The 23,195-nt window shown below is 44.1% G+C and overlaps 1 protein-coding gene across 5 annotated transcripts in view; it reads left to right on the top strand.

Moving 5' to 3' along the window:
* Nucleotides 1-275: 275 nt before the first annotated feature.
* Nucleotides 276-23,195, top strand: part of MTF1 (metal regulatory transcription factor 1) — a 43,346-nt gene continuing 20,426 nt past the window's right edge. For 3 of the 5 annotated variants that reach the window (XM_057705674.1, XM_057705666.1, XM_057705706.1), the window contains exons 1-6: nucleotides 276-356; nucleotides 2,216-2,674; nucleotides 16,908-17,146; nucleotides 17,951-18,082; nucleotides 20,066-20,139; nucleotides 20,586-20,722. In XM_057705674.1, coding sequence (XP_057561657.1) covers nucleotides 2,267-2,674; nucleotides 16,908-17,146; nucleotides 17,951-18,082; nucleotides 20,066-20,139; nucleotides 20,586-20,722 — 990 coding nt within the window. In that variant the 5' untranslated portion in view covers nucleotides 276-356; nucleotides 2,216-2,266. Of the gene's footprint in view, nucleotides 357-2,215; nucleotides 2,675-16,907; nucleotides 17,147-17,950; nucleotides 18,083-20,065; nucleotides 20,140-20,585; nucleotides 20,723-23,195 lie in introns of those variants that run through there. The other 2 variants (XM_057705695.1, XM_057705684.1) reach the window with 2 other exon arrangements.

Below are 23,195 nucleotides of genomic sequence, written 5' to 3'. Positions count from 1 at the left end.
CTCTGGATTAGCGGCCGGGGGCTCTGAGCCCTCCTCCTCGCGCCTGTACCTCCAGAGGGGAGCCCCGGGCCGCCACAGACGGAGGACCAGGCGGGCGCTGCCTAGCGCGCTACAGGCTCGCGGCCCCGCGAGGTCTCCGCGGCGCCCGCCCCTTCCGCTCGCCGATTGGAGGCCCGAGCTCAGCCCCCACGCCGACTAAACCAACCAGGAGCGCCAGGGAGAGGCGGAGCCCGTATCCCCTCCTTCCTCCGGAAAGCGGAAGCGGAAGTGACGTTCGGGGGTGGTGGGGGCAATCATGGTGCCGCTGGGGAGGGGAGAAGCTGCTGCCGCCGCCGCCGTTGCCGGGAGCCGCGGAGGTAAAAGGCGAAACTAGACGCGGCCTAGGCTGGGGACGCCCAGGGGGGGCGCGGGACTTAGGCTCCCTTCTGAAGCGTTTTCCAGTAGAGACCCCAGACCGGTCACCATAGGGACCCCACCCCTCTTCCGTTTCCATGGGGATGGGTATCCAGCCCCCCTCCCCTGTTTCCATGGAGATCCGGACCCTGCCCCTCTTCGCCCGGCTTGGAGCCCCCCCAACCTGACTTAGGGTTTTTCCGTATAGCCCTGGACTGGGGACTGTCCCAGGCAGGTTTCTTTTCCCAGCCTCCTCTCAAGGGTGCTCCGTTTGTACTTCTCGTTTGCCACCCTCAAACCTCCTGGTCTTGTTTGTTCCGGACAGTTGGTCTCCGCGTTGCTGCCTGTGGTGCTGGGGCAGCCTCATAGGGCCCCCGGTGCTCTTATCTCTCCTCTCAGACGCAGCGAAATGTGCATCTACCGGGTTGCGTAAGCCAGAGCAAGGGGTCGGGCCGGTTCCTCCCGGATCAGATCCCTTGGCCTGTCTCTGGTAACTACCACTCTGTCTAGCCGCCCTGCCGAGTAAAGGTTCACTTTCTAATCCGGAGCAGAAGAGAAAGATAAAGTGCAAAGCCAGACTGAAAACTAGAAGTGGTGTGCTGATTATTTTTAAGGTCTCTGTTCTGTCTGCCAAACCCACCTTTGTAGAATCTGTGTGTGTGCAGGTAAAAGAAGAATCACTCTTCCAGAACAGGAAAACTTCAAACTGGGTATTTTTCCCAAGAGAGTATAGTATATCTTTCCAAGAGGGTACATCCAAGAGGTCTTTCATTCATTTAACTGACATATCCTGAATTCCTCGTGTCAGTGTACCGTGCTAGGGGCAGTAGAAACAAAAATAAGACTCACTCCCTCACTGCATAGAGCACACTATAAAGCATAGCTTCTAGTGGACACCAGATTGTTTTAGGAGATCAATAAATAAAGTGATCTTCATTGGATATGCCTGATGAGGGATCAGCCCCACTACCCAGAAGCTGAAACATCTGTTCTCGGAAGGATGGAACAAATTCACAACTTGTTTCCTCTCCTGTTGTCAGACATTGCGCGTTAACATACATTATCTCTTTTACTCCGCATAACAATTTCGTGAGAACAGGAATGACCAGTCCCACCTTACATATGAGAAAAGTGAGGCACAGAAAGTTACCCAAGTAGTAAGGAATAAAGCCAAGATTTGTGGGTAGGTGACCCTGCCTCCAAAGCCCTGCTGCTCCTTCCAGCATAGACTTACTGCTTCACGGTCTGATTTGGGGGATATTTAGGTGGAGTTTCTTTACTTTAAGATCTATAGCAACTCAGCCTTGAAACAGTTTGCCACTATTTTTCCTTAAGTATTTTGAGCAACCTTCACAGTGTTTGGCAGTAAGACATATTTGGAAGGTCTTATAAGCTGCTGCTTATTACTTCCATTTTTAATGTTAATTTTATTTAAAAAAATTTTTTGGCCGCACTAAGTGGCTTGTGGGATCTTAGTTCCTCTACCAGTGATTGAATCTGGGCCCTCAGCAGCTGAAGTGCAGAGTCCTAACCACTGGACTGCCAGGGAAGTCCCAATTACTTCAATTTTTTAAAAAAGGCATTGCTTTTCCTTCAAAATGCCTTGATGGTTTTAAACTTAAGAAAGAAAAAATATTCCCAAGGAAGATGTGTTTCATTTACTTTGGCCTGCTCTTGAAATGAGAGGAAAAAAGAACCCTGTGATTGCTGAGGAGGTTGCTGGGTCCTATGGTATGGCTCTGACTCTGGCTTTTTTTTTTTTTTTTAATTATTATTTTATTTTATTTTTTTGGGGGATGACTCTGGCTTTGTTCTGTTGCAGACAGGTCACTACCTTTCTATTTCTCACAATTGGGCTGAGCACGACTGAACCATGGGGGAACACAGTCCAGACGACAGCATCAGCTACTTTGAGGTAGAGGAAGATGAGCTGAACCCCGATGACAAGTTGCTCAGGTTTGTGGATAAGAACGGACTGGTGCCTTCCTCATCTGGAACTGTTTATGATAGGACAACTGTTCTTATCGAGCAGGACCCTGGCACTTTGGAGGATGAAGATGACGATGGACAGTGCGGAGAACACTTGCCTTTTCTAGTAGGGGGTGAAGAGGGCTTTCACCTAATAGATCATGAAGCAATGTCCCAGGGTTATGTGCAACACATTATCTCGCCAGATCAGATTCATTTAACAATAAACCCTGGTTCCACGCCCATGCCAAGAAATATCGAAGGTGCAACCCTCACTCTGCAGTCGGAATGTCCAGAAACGAAACGTAAAGAAGTAAGTAAAGCAGTGAATGAGGGCCCAGTTTGGCTTTGGGGAAAATCCTTACACAACTCTTATCAGAGTTTCAGCCAGGGAGCATAGGAGCCCCTGGAATTAGGACCTTCAATGGCTTTCCTTACTGTATATGTTTCAGGTTTTGTTGTGACTGCTTTCTGGAACTTTTGGTGTGTATGGCCGCATTGAAATCTGGGAAAACTAAAGTGCAGTTTTTCCAAATTTCCTCCCCAGATCATAAATAAAATAGACATTTTGCTGAGGTAAATCCATGTCTCTCATGTGGAAATAATCGGATTTGGCTTATCTCTGGGTTGTGTAAAAATGATTTGGAGAGGTGAATATTTGCTGGACTATATTAGTGAACGTTTAATGGGTAATAAAGGCTAGCTTTCTTTTGTAAGAAACTCAGGCAAGAGGCAGTAAATGAGAGCAGGTTATCTAAAATAAGTTTTCATGCTCATATTTAGCTAATGTGTGTAAAGTAACACGTATTACAATGCTCTGAAAACTGTAAAGCATTGTACAAATTGTACTAGTGGTGATAACTAGCAGAGTAAAAGATGTAGTTTAAAGGTAGTGATATACCTTATGTGGGAACTAATTGCAGGTCAGCTAGGGAAAAAACCCCATCCCTGGTAGTTGCAATGCCAGGGACAAACGTAAGTTGTTACCAAACAGCTATTGGGTAAATTGTTTAGCAGAATATTTTCCTCTTTTGCTGTAATTCAGGTCTTGAGCTGGAGAATTTCATTATTGGTGGCACGTGGTTTTCCTTTGCTAGCCTTAGAATCTCAGAGCTGAAAGGAACCCTAGCAAGACCATCTTGTCTTACCTCCCACCTCATGCAGAAATCACTCTGCGACATCTCTGACACCAGTTTCTTTGGTCTCTGCTTGAACACTTTGAGAATGATGAGAGCACAGTGTTTCGCAGTTCAGCCTAATTTAGAGTTTGTTGGCCTCCTCTGATTGTTAGAAAGCTTTTGCTCGTATGGAGCCAAAATCTGCCTTGCTGCAGCTGCTGCCCACTGGTTCTAGTGCTTACTTTCTGAACACCGAGCTAAACCTTCCTCCCACAGGACAGCCCGGGTAGTTAAAGATCATGGGTTTCTCTACATCTTCTCCCGTGCAGGCTAAACATCTCCATTTACTTAAATGACCCTCTTATGACATTTTCCCCTAGTTTCTCATCAGCCTGGTCACCTTTGATTCTATGAGTTCCAGTTTTCCAAAGTCCTTAAAATTTGTAATTGAGCACAATCTTACAAGTGTGAGTCAACTGGCACTGAATACCGTGTGACTCTTATCTCTTTATCTGGACACTGTACTACAATTACTATATGGTCTGTATTTTATTAGCGATGACATCTTACTGTTAGCTGGCATTTGGAAATCTCTAGAATGGTGTTTCTTAGCTGGGGGCAGTTTTGTCCCCCAGGAGACACATTCGGCAATGTCTGGAGACATTTTTGGTTGTCACACTGGGGAAGTGCTACTGGAATCTAGTGGGTAGAGCCCAAAGATCCTGTTAAACATTCTGCAGTGCATAGGACGGCCCCTTACAACAAATAATTAATTGTCTGGCCCCAAAATGTCAATTAGCTGTATTCCAATAAAATTTTACTTACCGAACAGGCAGTGGGATACGGACTACCTACTAGACTAGAACATAGGGAAGGGAAGGATGGCAAGATAGCAGAGATCCAGACATGGAAGGCAGTGACAGCATGCAGAGAAGTCTGGACTGCATTCTGGAAAGACACTGAAGGTGTCTGAGCCAAGGAGCAATGTGGTTAGAGTAGCATTTTAGAAAGCTTGCTCTGGTAGCTGTGGCAGCTTGATTGCCCAGTTAGGAGATAGTTGCAGTTTAGGTTTGGGGTTTCCTTTGAGTCTCATGAAGGATAGTGTGGAAAGAATTCAGAGCTTTTGTTGAACTGTAAGAGAACTTAGTATAGTATTGAAGAATGGGCCGTGAATTGGGTCTGATTCAAAGGATTCATCCATTTTTCTAAGCCTGTTGAGTTTCTTCTGTCTCAGCACAGGGGCCACACAGGTGACTGATGGAGCTTCAGCCCTCAGTAGGGAGTTAAGTAGTTCGAGTCCACTGTGATAGGTACTTTGAGGCATATTCAGCGTGCTGTGTGCATGCTGAGGAGAAAGCAGCCGACTCTCCTGTCCCTCTAGCCCTCCAGGAATGGTGATTCCACAACAGGAATCAAGAAGACAGGAAGCAGATAGGGAAATTGATGAGTTGATTGGAGTATATTGAATGTGTAGTCCCTGGAGAAGAGTAAAGTGAACAAGTGGAGAAGCCCTTTAGAAATATGGATCTGAAGTTGAGAAAGTGGCTTGGGGTTAGAATTGTGGATCTGTGAAGGGGCTGTAATTCAGATGGGCAAATAACCCAAGGGAGAAGTAAGAATTGTCCTGAGAATTTAAGCGTTAGAAAGAGAAAGAGGAACCAGAGATCCCATAGTCCCAGGGATGGGTGGGATGCAGTGTTGTGGAAGCTGAGGGAAGAGGGATTGAAGAAGTGTGAATATTCCTTTGTGACCCTGCAGAGGGACCGAGGGGCTGAAGAGGAGCCATTCGTTCTGCTGCTTGTACAATTGATCACCTCAGGGGAAGACTTTCCCTAGATCATTGGAGGCTGAAGCCAGATTTCAAGTGATGAAGAAGTGAGTGGGTGGTGAGAAAACAGGAGGCAGGAAGCATCAATTTTGTTTTGTTTTGTTTTTGTTTTTTTGAAATAGGGTAGTTGGAGGAAGAAGAGTGATGGGGCAGTAGTAAGTCAAGGGGATTGGATCATTTTTTTAGCAGAGGAAATTTGAACATGGCTTAGGGCCTAAACTTTGGGCCATCCTCAGTTAATGATTGCTGTGTGAGAGTGTTTCAAGAGAAAATGTTTGGGAAGCATTAAGTTAAATCAAGACAGAGGTTTGTCTATTAGCATGGGATTTTTCAAGATAATAACTAAGATAATAACTAAGAAGGAAGGAAATGCAGAAGTCTCCAAAGATTTTGAACTTGGGAAACCATTTTTCAGATCTTGTTTCCACCATCAGTGTTTTGTGGAACACACTTTGGGAAATGCTGATCTAGGCAGAAAAGGAGGAGATGGTAGGGAAGGAATGATTATGCAATCAGTGATATGAGCTGTCACTTTCCCACTTCGTCCTCCCTGCAAGCCTGTTTACCATTCATGTCTTCCGATCCTTGATGATCATGCTGAATAGGACAAGGTCAAGGGTATTGTAAGTACCTTGTTCAGTCTACCATGGATTTAGCTCACTGCACTTTCCTCCCACCACGTTTTCCCGTTCTATCCATGAGACCTACATGGAAGATTGTAGAAACTGTTTTTGTAATCATTAGTTGTGGGGTTGGTTGGGGATTGAGGGAGAAGCAGCAGTGGCTTTCAGCCTTTGAAAATTTTGTTAAATGACCAGGCATTTAGGAGACTCGCCTTCCTGAAGCACCATCTTAACTGTAGCTTTTGTTTTAACAGTGATGTTATTTTATTTTTATTTGTTGGCATCTAAATCCATTTAATTGGCCTGAAGAGGCCAGTGTTTATGACAGTTTGATAACACTCTTTATGATTTCTTTACATTCCCCCTGCCCCCACCTTTAAAAAAACAAAAAACAAACATCTTGGTCTTTTTCCTCCATCCCTATGCCCAGGTGTTGCTCTTGAGAAAGCAAATCATTTGATAACTAGTTAGTCTTCTTGTCTTCTTAAGCAGCTTATTTTCGGAGTCAGATTTTAGCTTGATTTTCCTGTTTACCCTTGATTGTTCCATTGTCTCTTATAGTGTGTGGTTGGCTTATCTATTACTTCATTTTTTTCCCCTCTTGCTTCTCGTGCACAAAAGTAAGCCAACCAGGGCCTTGCTACAGGTGCTGTCTTCTCCTTCCACAGAGCCACTGGTCATTCCCACTCAAGTTGCGTATGTCTTATTCTCGTACTTCCTGCTTTACTACTGTCTGCCTGTTGATTTGGTAGCTTTGAAAATTCTCAAATCAAAACACTGTCATTCTGCTCAGGGTCAGCATTCTTAAGCATGGCTCCTTTAATATCTTTCTACTCCAGGTTGCTAAGCAGCTGTATTTCCTTTAGTCGGTTCACGCAGTCAGTGGTTTTCCAAACTTTCTTGCATTTTTGCCCTTCCTGAGACCTTTCCAGGACTGTCGAGTTACCTGTTCACCTACCTCTGTCTGAACCACATTGGTGGACATAACATGCCCCTCCCACCCCCCACCTCCCCACCTCCCACAGCTGACCTTGCACTTTCCTGCTGTATGGTTGACCAAGAAGCACGAACAAGCCCGGGAATCACATACTAAACATGTTCTTCCTGAGGCACCAGAGTATTCCAGTGCATTGGTTGGGAGAGAATATCTTTTTCTCCCAAGAAGCACAGTTCTAGTGATGCTTTATGAACTAGGCTGCCTGCTGTGTTGGTCAGTAACATTCCAAGGGATCTAATTTTTTTTTACTGTGACAAATTTTAAGTATAAGAATGGGGTGTAGATTTGACTCCAGTGTTTCAGAGCGTTTTTGCAACATGCCCTTTACCTTGGGAGACCCAGTTCCAGTCTCATTCCTTATTATCAGTCCCTCAGGCAGTGGAAGGATCCACTCAGACAAACCAGGTTGTTGCTGACTCTGCAGAGGGGACCCACCCACTTTTAGTCTTTGCACAGGGTGATCATGTTCCTTTACAGGTTTCCTTCTGAACTCCCACGGAATTGCCCTTCAGAACTAGGACAGAGACTGTTTCTGCCTGAGCTGCTAGTGTTTTAAAGATCCATTCGTTCTTTTCCACAAGCGTTTGCTTATTGAGTGTCTACATTTGTCAAATATCAGAAAGGACAAAGAAATAATCCCTGCCCCTGAGGGACTCTAAGGAGTCTAGAGTCTAGAAGGGAGACTGCTAGAGGCTGTATGTGCGAGGCTTGGTAGGAGACCAGGGCTGGAAACATTTTCCGTTTAGCAGCCAGCGAAGCCACTTGAGCAGCGCAGTCCCCTGCGTGGCTGCACGTGTGTCACATACCTCTCTGCAGCCATCAGCATTTCCATCACTGAGGCCCACTGGCTTGGGAAAGGGACAAGGGTGGTTTTATGTTTGTATTAGTTTCCCGACATAATGCTGCAGGAAAAACAGTTCTCAGATTTAGATGTTACATAGGCTGTACCTGTTGAGTATAGCTAAAAATTTCGCTGTTGTAGGGCACTGGAGAAAGAATCTGAATGTTAATGTTTTTCTCTTATTTAAATCAAGCTTATCCTTAAAATTATTTCTTCTGTGATGTGCGCAGGGAAGATTTAGACCTAGGTTTCATCTTTGTTCCGGTATATACTATGTGGCCTTGGGCAACTGCTCTGTTTCCTCTTTTGTAAAATTGAAATAAAAATATCCCATTGCATTTCGCGAAGGTGAAATGAGATTTATTCATATATAAATATACAACAGGGGCTGCATAAAACATTTAGCATAGCATCTGGTGCATGGTGGTAGTTTGGTGAATGCTCATTTATTGTACTTTCTCTTCCTTGTAGGCCCACATGGTTCTTGAAGGAGGTATGGAAGGAGGTATTCTCTTAAAGAAAAGGTTAAAATTGTCTTTGTTAGGAACTCTTTGGGAAGCATTTTCTCCTAAAACAGGGTTATAAATTATGTTTGAGTTCTCTGGAAACCAGTGACCCTTAATTTGCTGAACTGTCATATGAACATGGCTATGGAATGTGACCCCCCATTTAGAACCGTGTTTTACAAGGAGAACATGGCTCCGCTGTAGTCCCACTGCAGGGGTTCTGGGTGCAGCCCTCGCCACAGGTAACCTTTCGCCCTCATGCTCTGCTCCCTTGGACTTCTTGGCCTTCCTTAGCAAGCAGGCGCCCGAAAGTTACTTCTGTGGTGGGCAGTTGGGGTACCAGGCAAAGCTGGAGGCTCTTTTTAAATATTATTTTTAATTTTTTCCAATTGAGAGAAAATTGACATAGACTATTATATAACATAATGATTCCGTATTTGTATATATTGCAAAATGATCACCACAATAATTCTAGTTACCATGCATCACCATCCATCCATCTAGTTACAATTTTTTTTTCTCGCGATGAGAAGTTTTAAGATCTACTCTCTCAGCAAGTTTCAAATATACAGTACAGTATTATTAACTGTAGTTACCATGCTGTATATTACATCCCCATGACTTACTTATTTTGTAAGCTGAAGGCTGTTACAGCTAAAGAATGAGGACTCCTGTTATGCTGGCAGTGGCAGTGGCAAGAGGGTTAGATGCCTGGCATCTGTGGAGCGCCTGCTATGTACTAGGCACTGTGTTCGGGACGCCGATAGTTTTGTATTTTCATAGCAGTCTTGTAAAATAGGTACTGTTAGCTCTGATTTTACAGGTGAAAAAATGGAGGCTTAGAAAAACACAACTAGCAAGTGGTAGAGCCAAGATTTGAACTGAGGACTTTCTGGATGCCAAAGCCTATGCTTTTCTATCATACACACCTTTGTGAAGACAGAGGGAAGAATCAGACACTAAGACCCATTAGCCGTGAAAAGGGCTGAGAAGTGAGGGGCGACAGGATGGCATTAGTTGTGTAAGGGTATGGGGTCGAGGTGTGGGAACAGCTGGGTGAATTCAGCTCTGTGGTGGGCAGTGCAGGTCAGTGCAGGGCTCTTCCATTTCTACTTCGAGCTCTTTGATTGCTTCGAGCTCTATGGAGTGGGAGAAGGGAGATCACTGCCAGTGTGGAGCAGAGTTGGTATTGGGGAGAGGGATGGGAAGCCCCTAGTGATGGGAAGGAAAGGGCAGCTCCTACAGCCATAACAGCCAGGCCAGTCATTTATTTATAAGAATGTTCAGGTGCTGGGTGCTCACAGTCAGAGGCTCCCTTACATTATTGAGAATGGCTGTTAGCGTGTGGAGGATCTAGTTCTTTCGGACTCATTTCTTTTTCCTCCAGTAGAAACCCAGCCTGTTTCCTCTTGTGAATTTTTTTAAGCTTTTGTCTCTTAGAGTTCCAGTGTTTAATTTTTCTCATTTTTGCTTATCTCATTCACCTTTCCTTCTCTGATCCTGTTGACTTAACAGGGCAGTCATCCTTGTTAAATATTTCTCTATTCTAGAACTACTCAGACCACTTTATGAATCAGCATCAGTTCTCTGAACGCTCATGCCTCCTGCCCATCCCTAGCATTAGACCCAGTCCTCAGTGAGCCCGACCTGTGCTGTCTCCAAGCTCTTTAACTTCATAATCGACAGCCGTTTAAGTGATGCAGTGCTAAAGCTCTTTTGGAGAAACGTGTTTTGCTGTGGAACCTTTGGTTGCATGTTCATATTACAGATACTCTAGTTAATTTCAATAAGCCAATTAATTATGTGCCACCTCTCCCTCAAGTTCTTTAAATTCAGGTTGGGCATCACCTCCTTTGAGAAGCTTTTCTTAGTCATCCCAAGCTTAAATTTTTCTTAGTCTAAGTTTTTCTCTATATTCTTACATCCATACAACTTCTCATACCATATTGTTCTTGTCTGTCTGAGTCTCCTCTTGACTTTGAGCTCCTTGAGAGCACCTGGGAAGATATAATCCCTGGAACATAATTTTTTTTAATGTGTACATGCATAATAAAACTTAACTGTATTTAAATGTACCAAATGTTGCAACACCTCTGCTGTGTAACGTGTTTTTTGCAACTTCCTTCTCTGATCCAGTTTGAGGAGGTTTAGTTTTCCCTTTTTGTGAAATTTGGTGCTGTTTAAAAACGATTCTGAAAGAAACAGCATAGGGACTTCCATTTACTGTCTTTCTCCAGATGAGGTGAGATTACGCATTTATTCAGTGTATTATTAAGGAGCATTTGCTTTGACAGTCCTCTGTCCCACCAGTAAATGCAGATACCTTCCCCCATCTGTGTCCTCTCTGAACTTTCTCTCCCCTCTCTTCTCAGTAGTTGGATTCATTGTCTTCCACTCCTCCCTTTTCTGTCCTGGCTTCCGCTCCTACCCCTCCAATGAAGCTAGTCTTGCTGGGGCAGTTCTGACCTTGTGTGTTGGCTGAGTCCCAGAAACGCTTCCTCAGCCACCTCTGCTACATTTGACCTGGTTGACCATCCTCCTTGAAACTCAGTTCCTTTGTCACTTATAGTCCTTGCCACTGCTTTCCTCAACACTAAGTCCTGTTGGTTTGGTTTGGTTGGTTGGTTGGTTTGTCTGTTTAGTCATCCATACCTTTAGTCAACGAATCTGAGTCACTTCTCCACGAGGCTAGTCCCTGAGGCTGTGGCAGTGAACAGGATGGATGTGGGCTCGCTCTCACCCAGCCCACAGTCTAACTGGAGAGTAGCGGTTCATTCACGTAACTCCACAAATATCCACTTAGTGTTTTCTGTTATCCAGCTCCTGCTGTGCCTAGCATCTAGATAGATATTTATGTAAATTGTTTAATTATGTAGTTATTTAATCTTACTGGTATTATGTGCTTTAAAGAAATACAGGACGCTATGAGAATCTGTAGTAAGGATACCTCTTATAGTTTTGGAAGGGGATAGGGATCGATCAGGGAAGAGGTCCTCGAGGAAGGAACACTTAATGGAAGCTTGAATTGGCCAAGTAAGAAAATCTAGATGGGAGCAGGGGTTGGCAGGGCGGGGAGACAGGGATGGGTGGTTAATTGTACTCGTTACTTCTAAAGTTATCAACTGCTGTAGTGTCTTAAGAATGACATTTTGCTCTTATTACTCACCACTGTCATAAGTTCTATGACTGAGACATGCAGACTCCTTTTTTATAGCATTCACGGTCCAGGTTCTCCTTCCTGGTCAGTGATCATTTTGAAATCTCTATCTTGCAGCACCAAAGAGGTTTCCAGTCTTGATGAGAAATCAGGACATGTGTGTGAGAGGATAATTAACCACAGAGCTAAGTGTCAAGTGAGTGGTATAGTTAAACATTATTGGAATTCAGAGAAGGGCACTGTCACATAGATATGGAGTGATAGTGGAGGGCCTTGGAGGTAGTGAGGCTGGAATGGAAGAAAGAGACTCGGAAAAGCAGAGAAGAAAGGAACTGGGCATTTCCAGTAGAGAGAAAAGAGAGCAAAGGCAGGTGGGTGGGAATTCACTGTTGCAGTTAGGGAAGGGGGTGCTGTCCCCGGTAGGCCTCCACAGAGCCTGCTGTTGGCCTGGTGACAGAAGAGGACCTGGGAGGGACTTTGAATATGAGGCTAGGGAATTGGGACTTTATCATTTGAGCAGAGAGGTGGCACGTGTGGGACACGATTTTAGAATAAATCTGGCAGTGATTGGCTTCAAAACTAGGCACTGAGACATGAGAATGCCTGGTCAGTAGTTCAGTTCAAGAGATGTCTACGGAGCACCTTGGTGTGGCATGGGGAAGGGAAAGGGATGAAAGAGTGAGAAAACGCTTGCCTGAAGGACCTAAAGGGGTCTGCAAGATCCTGTTGGGGGTTGGGCTTTTGAGAAGGATAAGGAGCCAGAGGGGAGATGGGAGGAGTCAGGGCCCTTCCCTTCCCCACCCCCACGTTTTCAGGGTTTGGTAAACTATGGCCCACAGGCCAAAACCATATAGATACCTGTCTGGTTTTTTTTTCATTTTTTTCTTTTTTTTTTCAGATCTTTATTGGAGTATAATTGCTTTACACTGTTGTGCCAGTTTCTGCTGTACAACAAAGTGAATCGGCTGTATTTATACATATTTCACCATATCCCTCTCTCATGAGCGTCCCTCCCACCCTCCCTATCCCACCCCTCTAGGTCATCACTCATCATCGAGTTGATCTCCCTGTGCTGTGCAGCAGCTTCCCACTAGCTCTCTGTTTTACACTTGGTAGTGTATATATGTCAATGCTACTCTCTCACTTCATCCCAGTTTCGCCTTCCCCCACCCCCCATGTCCTCAAATAAGTTCTCTACATCTGTAGATGCCTGTTTTTGTAGAATGGTTTTCACATTTTAAAATTATCTTTAAAATCAAAAGAATATTATTTCATGATACATGAAAATGATATGAAATTCAGATTTCATTGTCCATAAATAAAGTTTTTTTGGAGCACAGCCTTGCTTGTCCATTTATGTATTGTCTGTGGTTACTTTCACACACAGCAGTGGAGCTGAGTAGCTGTAAGAGAGACCGCATGGCCCACAAGGCCCTTGAGTCACACTCATCCTCATCTCAGATCCTCCTTCTCTGAAACTGAATGTTCTTCTCCCTACCTAAGGCTTTTCTCTCCACCCAGGCCTCTATTTATTTTTTTTGTTTTGTTTTGTTTTTGTTTGTTTTTATTTTTATTTATTTATGGCTGTGTTGGGTCTTCGTTGCTGCACATGGGCTTTCCCTAGTTGTGGCACATGGGCTTTCCCTAGTTGTGGCGAGTGGGGGCTACTCTTCACTGCGGTGCGCTGGCTTCTCATTGCGGAGCATGGGCTCTAGGTATGCAGGCTTCAGTAGTTGCAGCATGCAGGCTCAGTATTATGGCTCGCGGGCTCTAGAGCACAGGCTTAGTAGTTGTGGCGCATGGGCTTAGTTGCTCCGAGGCATGTGGGATCTTCCCGGACCAGGGATTGAAACCGTGTCCTCTGTATGGGCGGGCAGAGTTTTTTTTTTCCAGTAAATTTATTTAATTTATTTATTAGCTGTGTTGGGTCTTCGTTGCTGCACACGGGCTTTCTCTAGTTGCTGCGAGTAGGGGCTACTCTTCATTGTGGTGCGCGGGATCCTCGTTGTAATGGCTTCTCTTGTGGAGCATGGGCTCTAGGTGCATGGGCTTCAGTAGTTGCGGCACACGGGCTCAATAGTTGCGGCTCATGGGCTCTAGAGCACAGGTTCAATAGTTGTGGCGCACGGGCTTAGTTGCTCCCTGGCATGTGGGATCTTCCCGGAGCAGGGCTCGAACCTGTGTCCCCTGCGTTGGCAGGTGGATTCTTAACCACTGCACCACCTAGGAAGTCCCATGGGCAGGCAGATTCTTAACCACTGTGCCACCAGGGAAGTCCCACTGGGGCTTTTAAATATTCTTGTCATCTTTATTTTCCTCCCAGATCCTCCACTTCTTTCTTCCAGGACCTTTCTCCTCCCAGATATGCTCAAGACCTATCCTACTTCAAACAAAGAAAAAACACTTTGTCAACTCTAAAGTCCACTTGTGCTGCTGCTCTCCGCCTCCAGTCTCTATCCTTGCCTTTCATTATTACCTTAATCCAGACTTCTGACCTCATCAGTCTGTTAAAACTGGTCTTGCTGAGTCATTGGTGAATTCCTAGCTGCTGGATCCAGTAGTTTCCCCAGTCCTATCTTCCTTGTTTTCTCTGACATTTAACATTTTGATCATTCTCTTTTCCTTGAGACCCTTTTTCTTTTGGCTTCTGCGACGTCTGTCTCCTTTGCTTCTCTTCCTAATTCCCCAGCCCTGTCTTCCACTCAAGCATCAGTGGCTTCTCTTCTTTTACCAGTTCCTTAAACACTGGTGACATTCAGAAGCGTGTCCTTTGTCCTCGTAGCCAAGATTTTATTGAGCATCTAATATATGCCAGTCCTTGAATTGAAATACTTTACACAAATTATTCCTAATCCTTACAACAACCCCAAAAAGATCGATTTTTTTTCCTTCATGTTATAGATAAGAAATTGAGATTCAGCTTAAATACGCGGGTAAGTCAAAAATTATCTGCACTCAGACTGTAGAATTTATAGACGTTTTAATATAACCAGAATGCCGATAATTTTTTACTCACCCTTGTAATTTTCCCAAGGTTATACAGTAAGGGGCAGAGCTGGGGCTTGAACCGGCCTGCTTTTAGTGTACAGTAAAGTCAGCTATTATCTGTGTACCAGAGACCCCTGCTGTAGACTTTCTTTTTAGCTTCCAGCCTATATGTCTGTCTACTAGACATTTCTACCTGGCAGCACCTTAAACCCAACTTATCGTCTCTCGCCACCCCCCATCCAGTCCAGAATTGGTATGTGACCATCTATTTAGTCATCCAGGCCCTAATCTTGGCAGCCAATATTGACTTTGCCTCTCCCCCACTGCTGTCACGGCTCCGCACCCAGTTGTCACTACAGCCACTCATGTCTCCCCCTTTAATTTCTCTGGAATTCATCTTTCGTAATGTCCACTATCACTTTCCTAGCTCAGATTCTTCTCATCTCTGTCTTGGACTATTGTCCGCCTTCTCTTAATCTCTACGCCTTCTGTTCTCTTACCCTTCCAGTCTATCTTCCATAGACTTCCAGAATGATCTCTTCTAAACCCCGCATCTGGTTGTGTTGCTATCTTGGTTAAAACCTACTGTTGGCTCCCTTTGTCCTATTCCTCCACTCCATAGCTTAACTAAGGAGGCTTGCCCTTATTTTTCTAGATTCTTCTTCCAGGCTCTTCCTACTCAGGTGTGTTTGTGGTCCCCTGTACCAGCGTACTCATTCATCTCTCCAGGTGGTTCTCAAGGTGTTACCTCTTTTTGGAATGCCCATCTCTTCCAGTCTGTCTGAGGAACACTTTTTCAGTTAAATCCCTAAAAAATGGACACATAGGCAAACCAAAAAACAGCCTCAGTTCAGAGAGCACACCTCAGCTTCTGAGCCTTCACTGGGTCCCGTTTTCCTGAGAGGGTTGGGTTTCCCTTTTTTATGCTTCCCAAGTGCCGTGAGTGTGCATCTGTTGTCTGACTCAACATAGTGTGTAATAACTTGTGCACATCTGCCTCCTTAAAATGGTGCTCCTTAAAAGCAGAACTTTTTGTCTTGTTTGCTTTTTTATCTGTGATATCTAACTTGTTGCCTGGAACATAGTAGTTCATTAAGTGTTGAATGAATACCAGTAGTGTGGTGAGAGCTGTGGACCGAAGCTTTGGAGAAAGGTTAGGATTAAAGGATGAAGATGTTTGCTAAAGCTAAAGAATGGGTGAAACTAGCACCCTGATGTGTATAGCATCAGGTCATTGACAAGGTCTTTTCACAGATGCTTTATCTCATTTTGTTATGCTCAGAAGTGCCGTGAGACAGGCAGGGTGCCTTTTAGATATAAAGAACACTTAGTTCAGAGATGTGAAAAGACCTGCCCAAAGTCCCAAACCTAAGTGCCAGAATTCATTCTTCTCCAGACAAGGCTATGATGCTTCCCCTGCACCAGTGGAGAGATGGGGAAGTTTTGGGATATGAGAGAGAAATGTTGGGCTAAACCTACATTTAGAGGTTAAAGAAAAGGAGTAAGTGGCTCAGGGAAGAAAATAAAGAGCCCCAGGGAATTACTGTGTGGTGAAGGACAAGTTTTCAGGAGAGGGCATTGTTTTTTTGTTTTTTGTTTTTTTTGGCACACGGGCTCAGTTGCTCCGTGGCATGTGGGATCTTCCTGGAGCAGGGATCGAACCTGTGTCCCCTGCATTGGCAGGCAGATTCTTAACCACTGCGCCACCTAGGAAGCCCAGGGCATTGTTGATGAGATATTTTTTTCAAATACTAGAGGAAAATTGGGAAGGAGGAAAGAGTTTGACCACCAGGGAGCTCAAGAGAATGATTTTGTCCGGCGAAGCCCACCTTGCTGAGTGGTTCCACGGCATTGAGGGAAGTGGGGGCACCTGTGTATAGCACCCTTTCCAGATGGGTGGTGGGGGAAAGAGACCAAGAGGCTGGCAGTTTGAGAAATGTCATACTACCAAGTATTCTCAGAAATTCATGGTACATTTTTTTTTTCTTCATTTTGTAGACCTGAAAATATGCAGTGGAAACTAAGCTAGTATATAACTGAGCTAATATACCTATGACTGAGTATATAAATTTCAGAATGTTTTAAACTCAATTTAACATTGGTCAGTTCCAACTGAGATATAGTGCCAGAGGGGAGGATGTTCAGTGAAGCCTTAAAGTCAAATTGTATCTGAATATGGGTAAGTGGAGTAGTGTGTGCCTACCTATGGGGGTAGATGTTTACTGGAGTCCAAAAGCACGGTTCTTATGTTCATTTAGAGTATTTACCTACCTACAAGCTTCTCTCTTCCCCATTACTCTCATCATTTGTTGCTCAGGTGTAATTTGGCCAATGGGAAGATTTTCCCCACTTTTGTTAAAGGATGTTTTCTGTGTTGATGATAAAAACCGATGTGTCTTATCTGCATCTCCTGAGAGCCAAGCTCGGGAGGGATTTAGGCCCTGAGCAGCTCTTTTGTCCCACTGACAAGATGTCCTCTGTCTGCCAGGTAAAGCGGTACCAGTGCACCTTTGAGGGCTGTCCCCGCACCTACAGCACAGCAGGCAACCTGCGCACCCACCAGAAGACCCACCGGGGCGAGTACACCTTTGTCTGTAATCAGGAGGGCTGCGGCAAGGCCTTCCTCACCTCCTACAGCCTCAGGATCCACGTGCGGGTGCACACGAAGGAGAAGCCATTTGAGTGTGACGTGCAGGGCTGTGAGAAGGCATTCAACACGCTGTACAGGTCAGCCCCTTCCCCCGCTGCACTGCCAGCCTCCGACCCCAGCTCTGTCCTGACCGCAGAGCTCTCCCTGCACAGTACGGATGTTCACTTTCAGGGCTTTAAAGAGGACAGCAACGCTCAACTGTTGACATTTCATTAGAGGAACTTGTTACTTAAAGATTGACACATACCGGGTTGGTTAAAAATCAGAGTACATTTGTGTCTGGATTTGTATCTTCTGGAATGACATCCTGGCCTCAGGATTTTAGTGTTTGGCATAGAATAATGTCTCCTGTTAGCTCAGGAGTTTGGTACTAAGGTTTCTTTCATTTCCTTCCCTGCCTCACCTTAAGGATGAACTTTTTTATACCCCTAAGAAATGGGGAGTGGTCCACTCATTAGCCGTTTCTCTTTTCCACCATTTGTATCAGGAGACTTGTGTTAGTGTTCAACATTGCGTATAAAATAGCCAACAGAATAAATAATAGCTAACACTTAAAAAGCACTCACTGTGTGCTAAGCAGTGCCCTGAGTGCTGATCCTCACAGCAGCTGCTAAAGAAATGGAAGCACAGAGGGGTTTTCTAACTGGCTCCAGGTCCCCCTTCTGGTAGAGGGGACCAGAATTTGAGTCCCAAGCAGCCTGGCTGCAGAAGAACACTATGCTGTGTACTTCTCTGAATTTCTCTTTGAGCACAGAATGTTGAATACTAATGTATTATGGCTATAGAATTCCTATGCACTTGACCCTGACACACACTAAGCTGACGTGGGAAGGCTCTGTAGTACATTATGACAAAGGGAATTTCTCTGGGGTATCTTGCAGGCTGAAAGCACATCAGAGGCTTCACACAGGGAAGACATTTAACTGTGAATCTGAAGGCTGCAGCAAGTACTTCACCACACTCAGTGATCTGAGGAAGCACATTCGAACCCATACAGGAGAAAAGCCATTTCGGTGGGTCTTGCTGTTTTCTATTTGTCACTGACCAGGTTTCAGCTGGATGTCTTGATGTACTCTAAAATTTTTCAAAGTGGGAAGAAAATTCCCATCGCTGGTTCTTTGGGCACTGCTCCCCGCAACGTAGCTGTAACCAACTACTGCAGATTGGAGGAGTGGCGATAGAGTCTGAGAGCATCCCTGCCTACTCTGTGGGTGATGATCTCTCTACCTCATTCTTTCCCTTTATTTTCAAGAGGTGTTTGTTGAAACTCAATGTGGTGGGTTCTTTTATCAGTGTTATAGAAATACTAAGACACAGGCTGTCCTATTGAGAACCTTCGTCTGGTGGAAAAGAACCACAAGTAACCAGACAGTATCTGAGACTGAGATGTCGAAAGTGCTTTGAGCACAGGGGCAGGGATACCTACCAAAGAAGAGGCGAGGAGGAAAGGAGGTGATGAGGAGAAATGAGGGGTAGGGATGCTTAGACTAGTGGTGCAGGTATTTTTTTTTTTTTAATCACTTGTTCAGTTGTTGCTTTGTAATACATCATGTGTACATACAAACACATAGGAGCATCCATTTTTATCTGTAGATTTCAATTTATATTATATGGACACACATATCTAATTGATACATGTATAAGTATAAGCTTGAAGGAAGGAGTTGTATCATTTACTTTCTCCTCTGCTCATAGCACATAGTGTGGTTCTGGGCACTCAGCAGGGATTGAAAAACAACTTTGGGATAATTATATGATGTTTTTAACGAGGTAATCAGTTTGCAAGGATTCCCCCTAAATATAGATATATTACTAAAAATTGCCCATAAACAATATCTTTGAATTTTGGCAGGAGGGTTTGCTGTTATGTCCATGGCATTAACTATGCTGCCTTTCTGTTCTCAAATCACTCATTTCACTAGCATACCTAGAAATTGAAAAGTCTTCAGGGACAGTCAACTCTTCAACACTAATTAAGTGGAAGTGTGTTTTAAAAATTATAGGTGCATTCCTGAGTCATGGCCCCTCTAAAAGCAAGAGTATTTAGATTCTAGTTGGTTGCTTACCAGCTGCTGTGAAGCTTGGGTTAGTTTTTCCCCTGGGAGGGCTGTCAAAGGGACTCAGATTTCTATTCAATCACATGCATTTTTGTCATGATTAAAACTGCTAATTTTTCTTGGATGTTAGATGGGGCTTTAGACACAGTGATTTTATGTACTTAAAAAGTAAACTGCTTTAAAGAAGCTTTCTATTTAAAGAAATTAAATACTTTGGCTTATAAGGAAATGCATTCATTATGATATAAATAGTTATGGAATGCCTGTTATGTGTAAGAACTATAGCAGATGTAAAGAACTACGTGGACCCTGCCCTCAAAGAAATTACAGTCTGGGAGAACAGATGACAAATGTATACACAGAGAGATAAAGTAAGATTGGGAGTGACAGGTGCTATAAAAGCAGCATGTAGATAAATGCCCTAGGAGTTCTAAGGAGGGAAATGTTACCTCTAGCTTCAGTTATCAAGAAAGTAAAAGAGAAAAGCTCTCTGAAGATTATAGATAATTACATTACAGCCAGTATGTTCTGACAGCTTTTGTTCTAGTGTTGTATTTCAGGCCTCATGCCTATGTGAGAGCCTCCGTACCCACCGCTAATATTCCATATATTCCATTTGCAGTAGATTTTCCTTATGTGTTCTCATTGTCAATAAAATTCTGTTGTGTAATTCATCAAAAGGCTTTTATTGTTAGGGCTCTCCACACGTGCCTTACCTGTAGGACAAGAAATACTTATGCTGGACCATCCTCTCCCTCTGATCCCAGATTTGTCACCTTCTCCAGGGACCTGTCATCATTCCCATCTGTAAAACTAGTTTCATTGATCTGATCGTAGTGTTCTGAGTAGTTGTTTTAAGTTTGTATTTATAAGAGGTATTGGGGATAAAGGTCTATTAGCTAATGACTGCTGTCCTGTCTGCTTAAACAACTTACTTAGGTGTGATCATGATGGCTGTGGAAAAGCATTTGCAGCAAGCCACCACCTTAAAACTCACGTCCGTACACATACTGGTAAGTTTAGGCTAATTTTTATCTTTTAACCTTCATTGAGCCAGTAAATATCTGTGTTTCCATTGAGACCTGTAGAGCTTTGTGGAGGGAGCAAGCCTAATCAGTTGGCCTTCACCTATAATGTTTGAGTTTTTTTCAGAGGTAAAAAGGATCTAAAGATTGGACTCAGGAGTCCAGCCTTAAGAAATAAAACCAATGCAGAGATACTCAGAAAAGAATCTGGGGTAAAAAAGCTAATCTTCTCTTTTAACTTCCCAGGGGCAGGCCATTCTCAGTGCTTTGCTCTACATTAAATTTTAGGACTGAAATGATTAACTTGTAATTTATCCAGATTATTACTTGAATCCTCATTAGAATATTTACTTCCCTCTATTAGGAGAAAGTAGATGTCTTAATCCAGTGAAATAATTTTATGGTAAAATGAACACCTTTTGTCATTCTTGCAGGTGAAAGACCCTTTTTCTGCCCCAGTAATGGCTGTGAGAAAACATTCAGCACTCAATACAGTCTCAAAAGCCACATGAAAGGTCATGATAACAAAGGAAACTCATACAGTGCACTTCTGAATCACAACGGACCAGAGGTGTGCAGTGTTCTGTCTCTTGTTTTGATCTGGGCACTATAGGTCAGCAGCAGTTGTTGTGTATCAGAATAAAAGGTTAAAACGCCTTCTCTCTAAATTTGTTAGTAAGAGAGAAGAAATCAGTGTCAGGATCTATGTCTTTGTGATGGGTTGGTAGAAACCAGGAATTTTACCAGGCTCCCTTTGGCTCTGCCTCCCCTCCATCAGATGTGGTGGAAAAGATGTCTCGGAACCAGAGCTTTCAGAATGGCTTCCAAAGGGCCAGCCAGGTCTCTCAAAGGGTGTTTTTTTTTTTTTTTTTCCCATTCATGTCCATAAAATGAACTTGAGTTTGGGACACAAGTTAATGATTTACTTCACACATCCATTAATCCATCATTGGAGAACAAGGCAGAGTCTGGAGTGTCCCCTGCCCTTTTGAATTATCTGCAGACCAGAAGGTTTGAGAGCTACCACCTTAAGGCGCTGAACCACAGAACAAACCTCTGCAGAGCTTTGGGCGGTTTTGTCTGTTCTTTGCCCAGCCCTTCCACCATATTCGCCTCTCCTCTACAGCCGCTTTCCAGGGAGATCCTGGGATGAATTTACTCTTATTACTCCTGATATGGCATTGGGCACTTACCTTATGTCTTTTGAACCCAGGTAGTGAGAACTGTTATTATTTTGCTATTTCATAGATAAAGAAACTGAAGCACACTGACCCCCTTTTGAATAACGAGGTTCTTAAAGTATGTAATACGGGTTTGATTTGGGGAGAGGCAGCATAATTTAATTCTGTGGTTCCTAATTTTTTTTCTTCTTCTTAGAACACTGATTTTTATTTATTTATTTACTTATGTTGGGTCTTCATTGCTGTGTGTGGGCTTCTCATTGTGGTGGCTTCTCTTGTTGTAGAGCATGGGCTCTAGGCACTGGGGCTTCAGTAGATGTGGCAGGCGGTTTCAGTAGTTGTGGCACACGGGCTTAGTTGCTCCGCAGCATGTGGGATCTTCCCGGACCAGGGCTCAAACCCATGTCCCCTGCATCGGCAGGCGGATTCCTAAGCACTGTGCCACCAGGGAAGTCCCTGTGGTTTCTAATTTTTAAACAGCAAAGGATCCCTTTAAAAGGATTGTGTTTTAAATGTGTTTTATTAGTAATAATAACAAATATTTACTGAATGTTTACTATATGCCAAGTACCTGTGCTAAGTGTTTTTCTGTGAATTATCTCACTCACAAGAGGGTCAGTATTATTATCGTTTCCATATCACTCATAAAGAAACCTGAGGCAAGGAGAAATTAAGTAACTAGCCTGCATATCCAGTGCTTGTAATTTAGTTCCCTTTAGGCAGGCTGTCTGATTCCAGAGCCTGGTTCTTGACCCCTATGTTGTAAGAGGCAAAACAGCACTGCTTGTGAAGAGTGTGAGTTCACATCCAGGCTCCACAATTAGTCACATAACCTTAGGCAGATGGCTTCTTTGTGCTTCAGCCTCTTTATCTGTAAAGCCAGATAAAAATACTAAGATTTGAGAGTCTTTGCCTACAAAGCTGCATTTATGCAGTCCTGATCAATTTTCTCATTTTTGTAACAATGTGAGGACAGTTTCTCACCAGCAGCCTCTATACATTGGAGGGCCCTGGTGCACAGCGCCAGACCTCACCTCCTCTGGATAGCTGTCCTCTCCCCAGGGGAGGGACTCTCCTCTAGTCTCAGGTTTTCGGTGCCATCGAGATTGCCTTTGAGTCCTAAATTTCTCTCTCTAGCCTGGATTAACCTCCCACCTGATGTCTGTTTCCCAGTCCTGGCATGTCCCAGCCTCTCCCTCCCGCAGTCTTCCCCATCTCATTAGTAAATGGCACCTCTGTTTCTCTAGGGGCACAGGACAAAAAGCTTGGAGTCGTTCTTGACTCCCGTTTTTTTACCCCATACTCTACACCCACCAGCAAAGTCTATCAACTCTGCCTTGAGAGTATATCTAGAATCTGATCTGATTACTTCATTCAAGCCACAGTCATTTTTTGGCCTGGATTATTGCAGTCACCTGCTGACTGGTTTTCTTTGCACCTTTCCCCCTCTTCTCCCCACTGCTCCTCTGCCCTGATCTTCCTAAACCATAAGGCAAATCATGTCTGTCCTCTGCTCATAACCCTTCAGTAGCTTCTTGTATCACTTAAAGTAAAAGTCAGAATCTTTACAGTGGTCCAGAAGGCCCTAGACGCTCTGCCCAGTCACTTCTCTCACCTCATTACATCACTTCCTTTCACTTTATCTGTACCACCCACTTTGTGGTTCCTTGAACAAGGGAAGCCCACTCTTGCCTCCGGGCCTTGGTGCTTGCTGTACTCTCTGCATGAAACACTACCCCCACGTATGTGCATGGCCCATGCCCTCTTTCCTTCAGTGTCTGCTCAAAGGCCACCTTATCTAAGAGGTCTTCCCTAATCTAATAGAAGGGCAGCTCTTACCCTGGCCTTTCCTACTCCCCTTAC

Source organism: Hippopotamus amphibius, chromosome 1, assembly GCF_030028045.1.
Source record: "Hippopotamus amphibius kiboko isolate mHipAmp2 chromosome 1, mHipAmp2.hap2, whole genome shotgun sequence".
Lineage (NCBI taxonomy): Eukaryota > Metazoa > Chordata > Mammalia > Artiodactyla > Hippopotamidae > Hippopotamus > Hippopotamus amphibius.
This window is presented reverse-complemented; position numbering and strand designations above follow the sequence as displayed.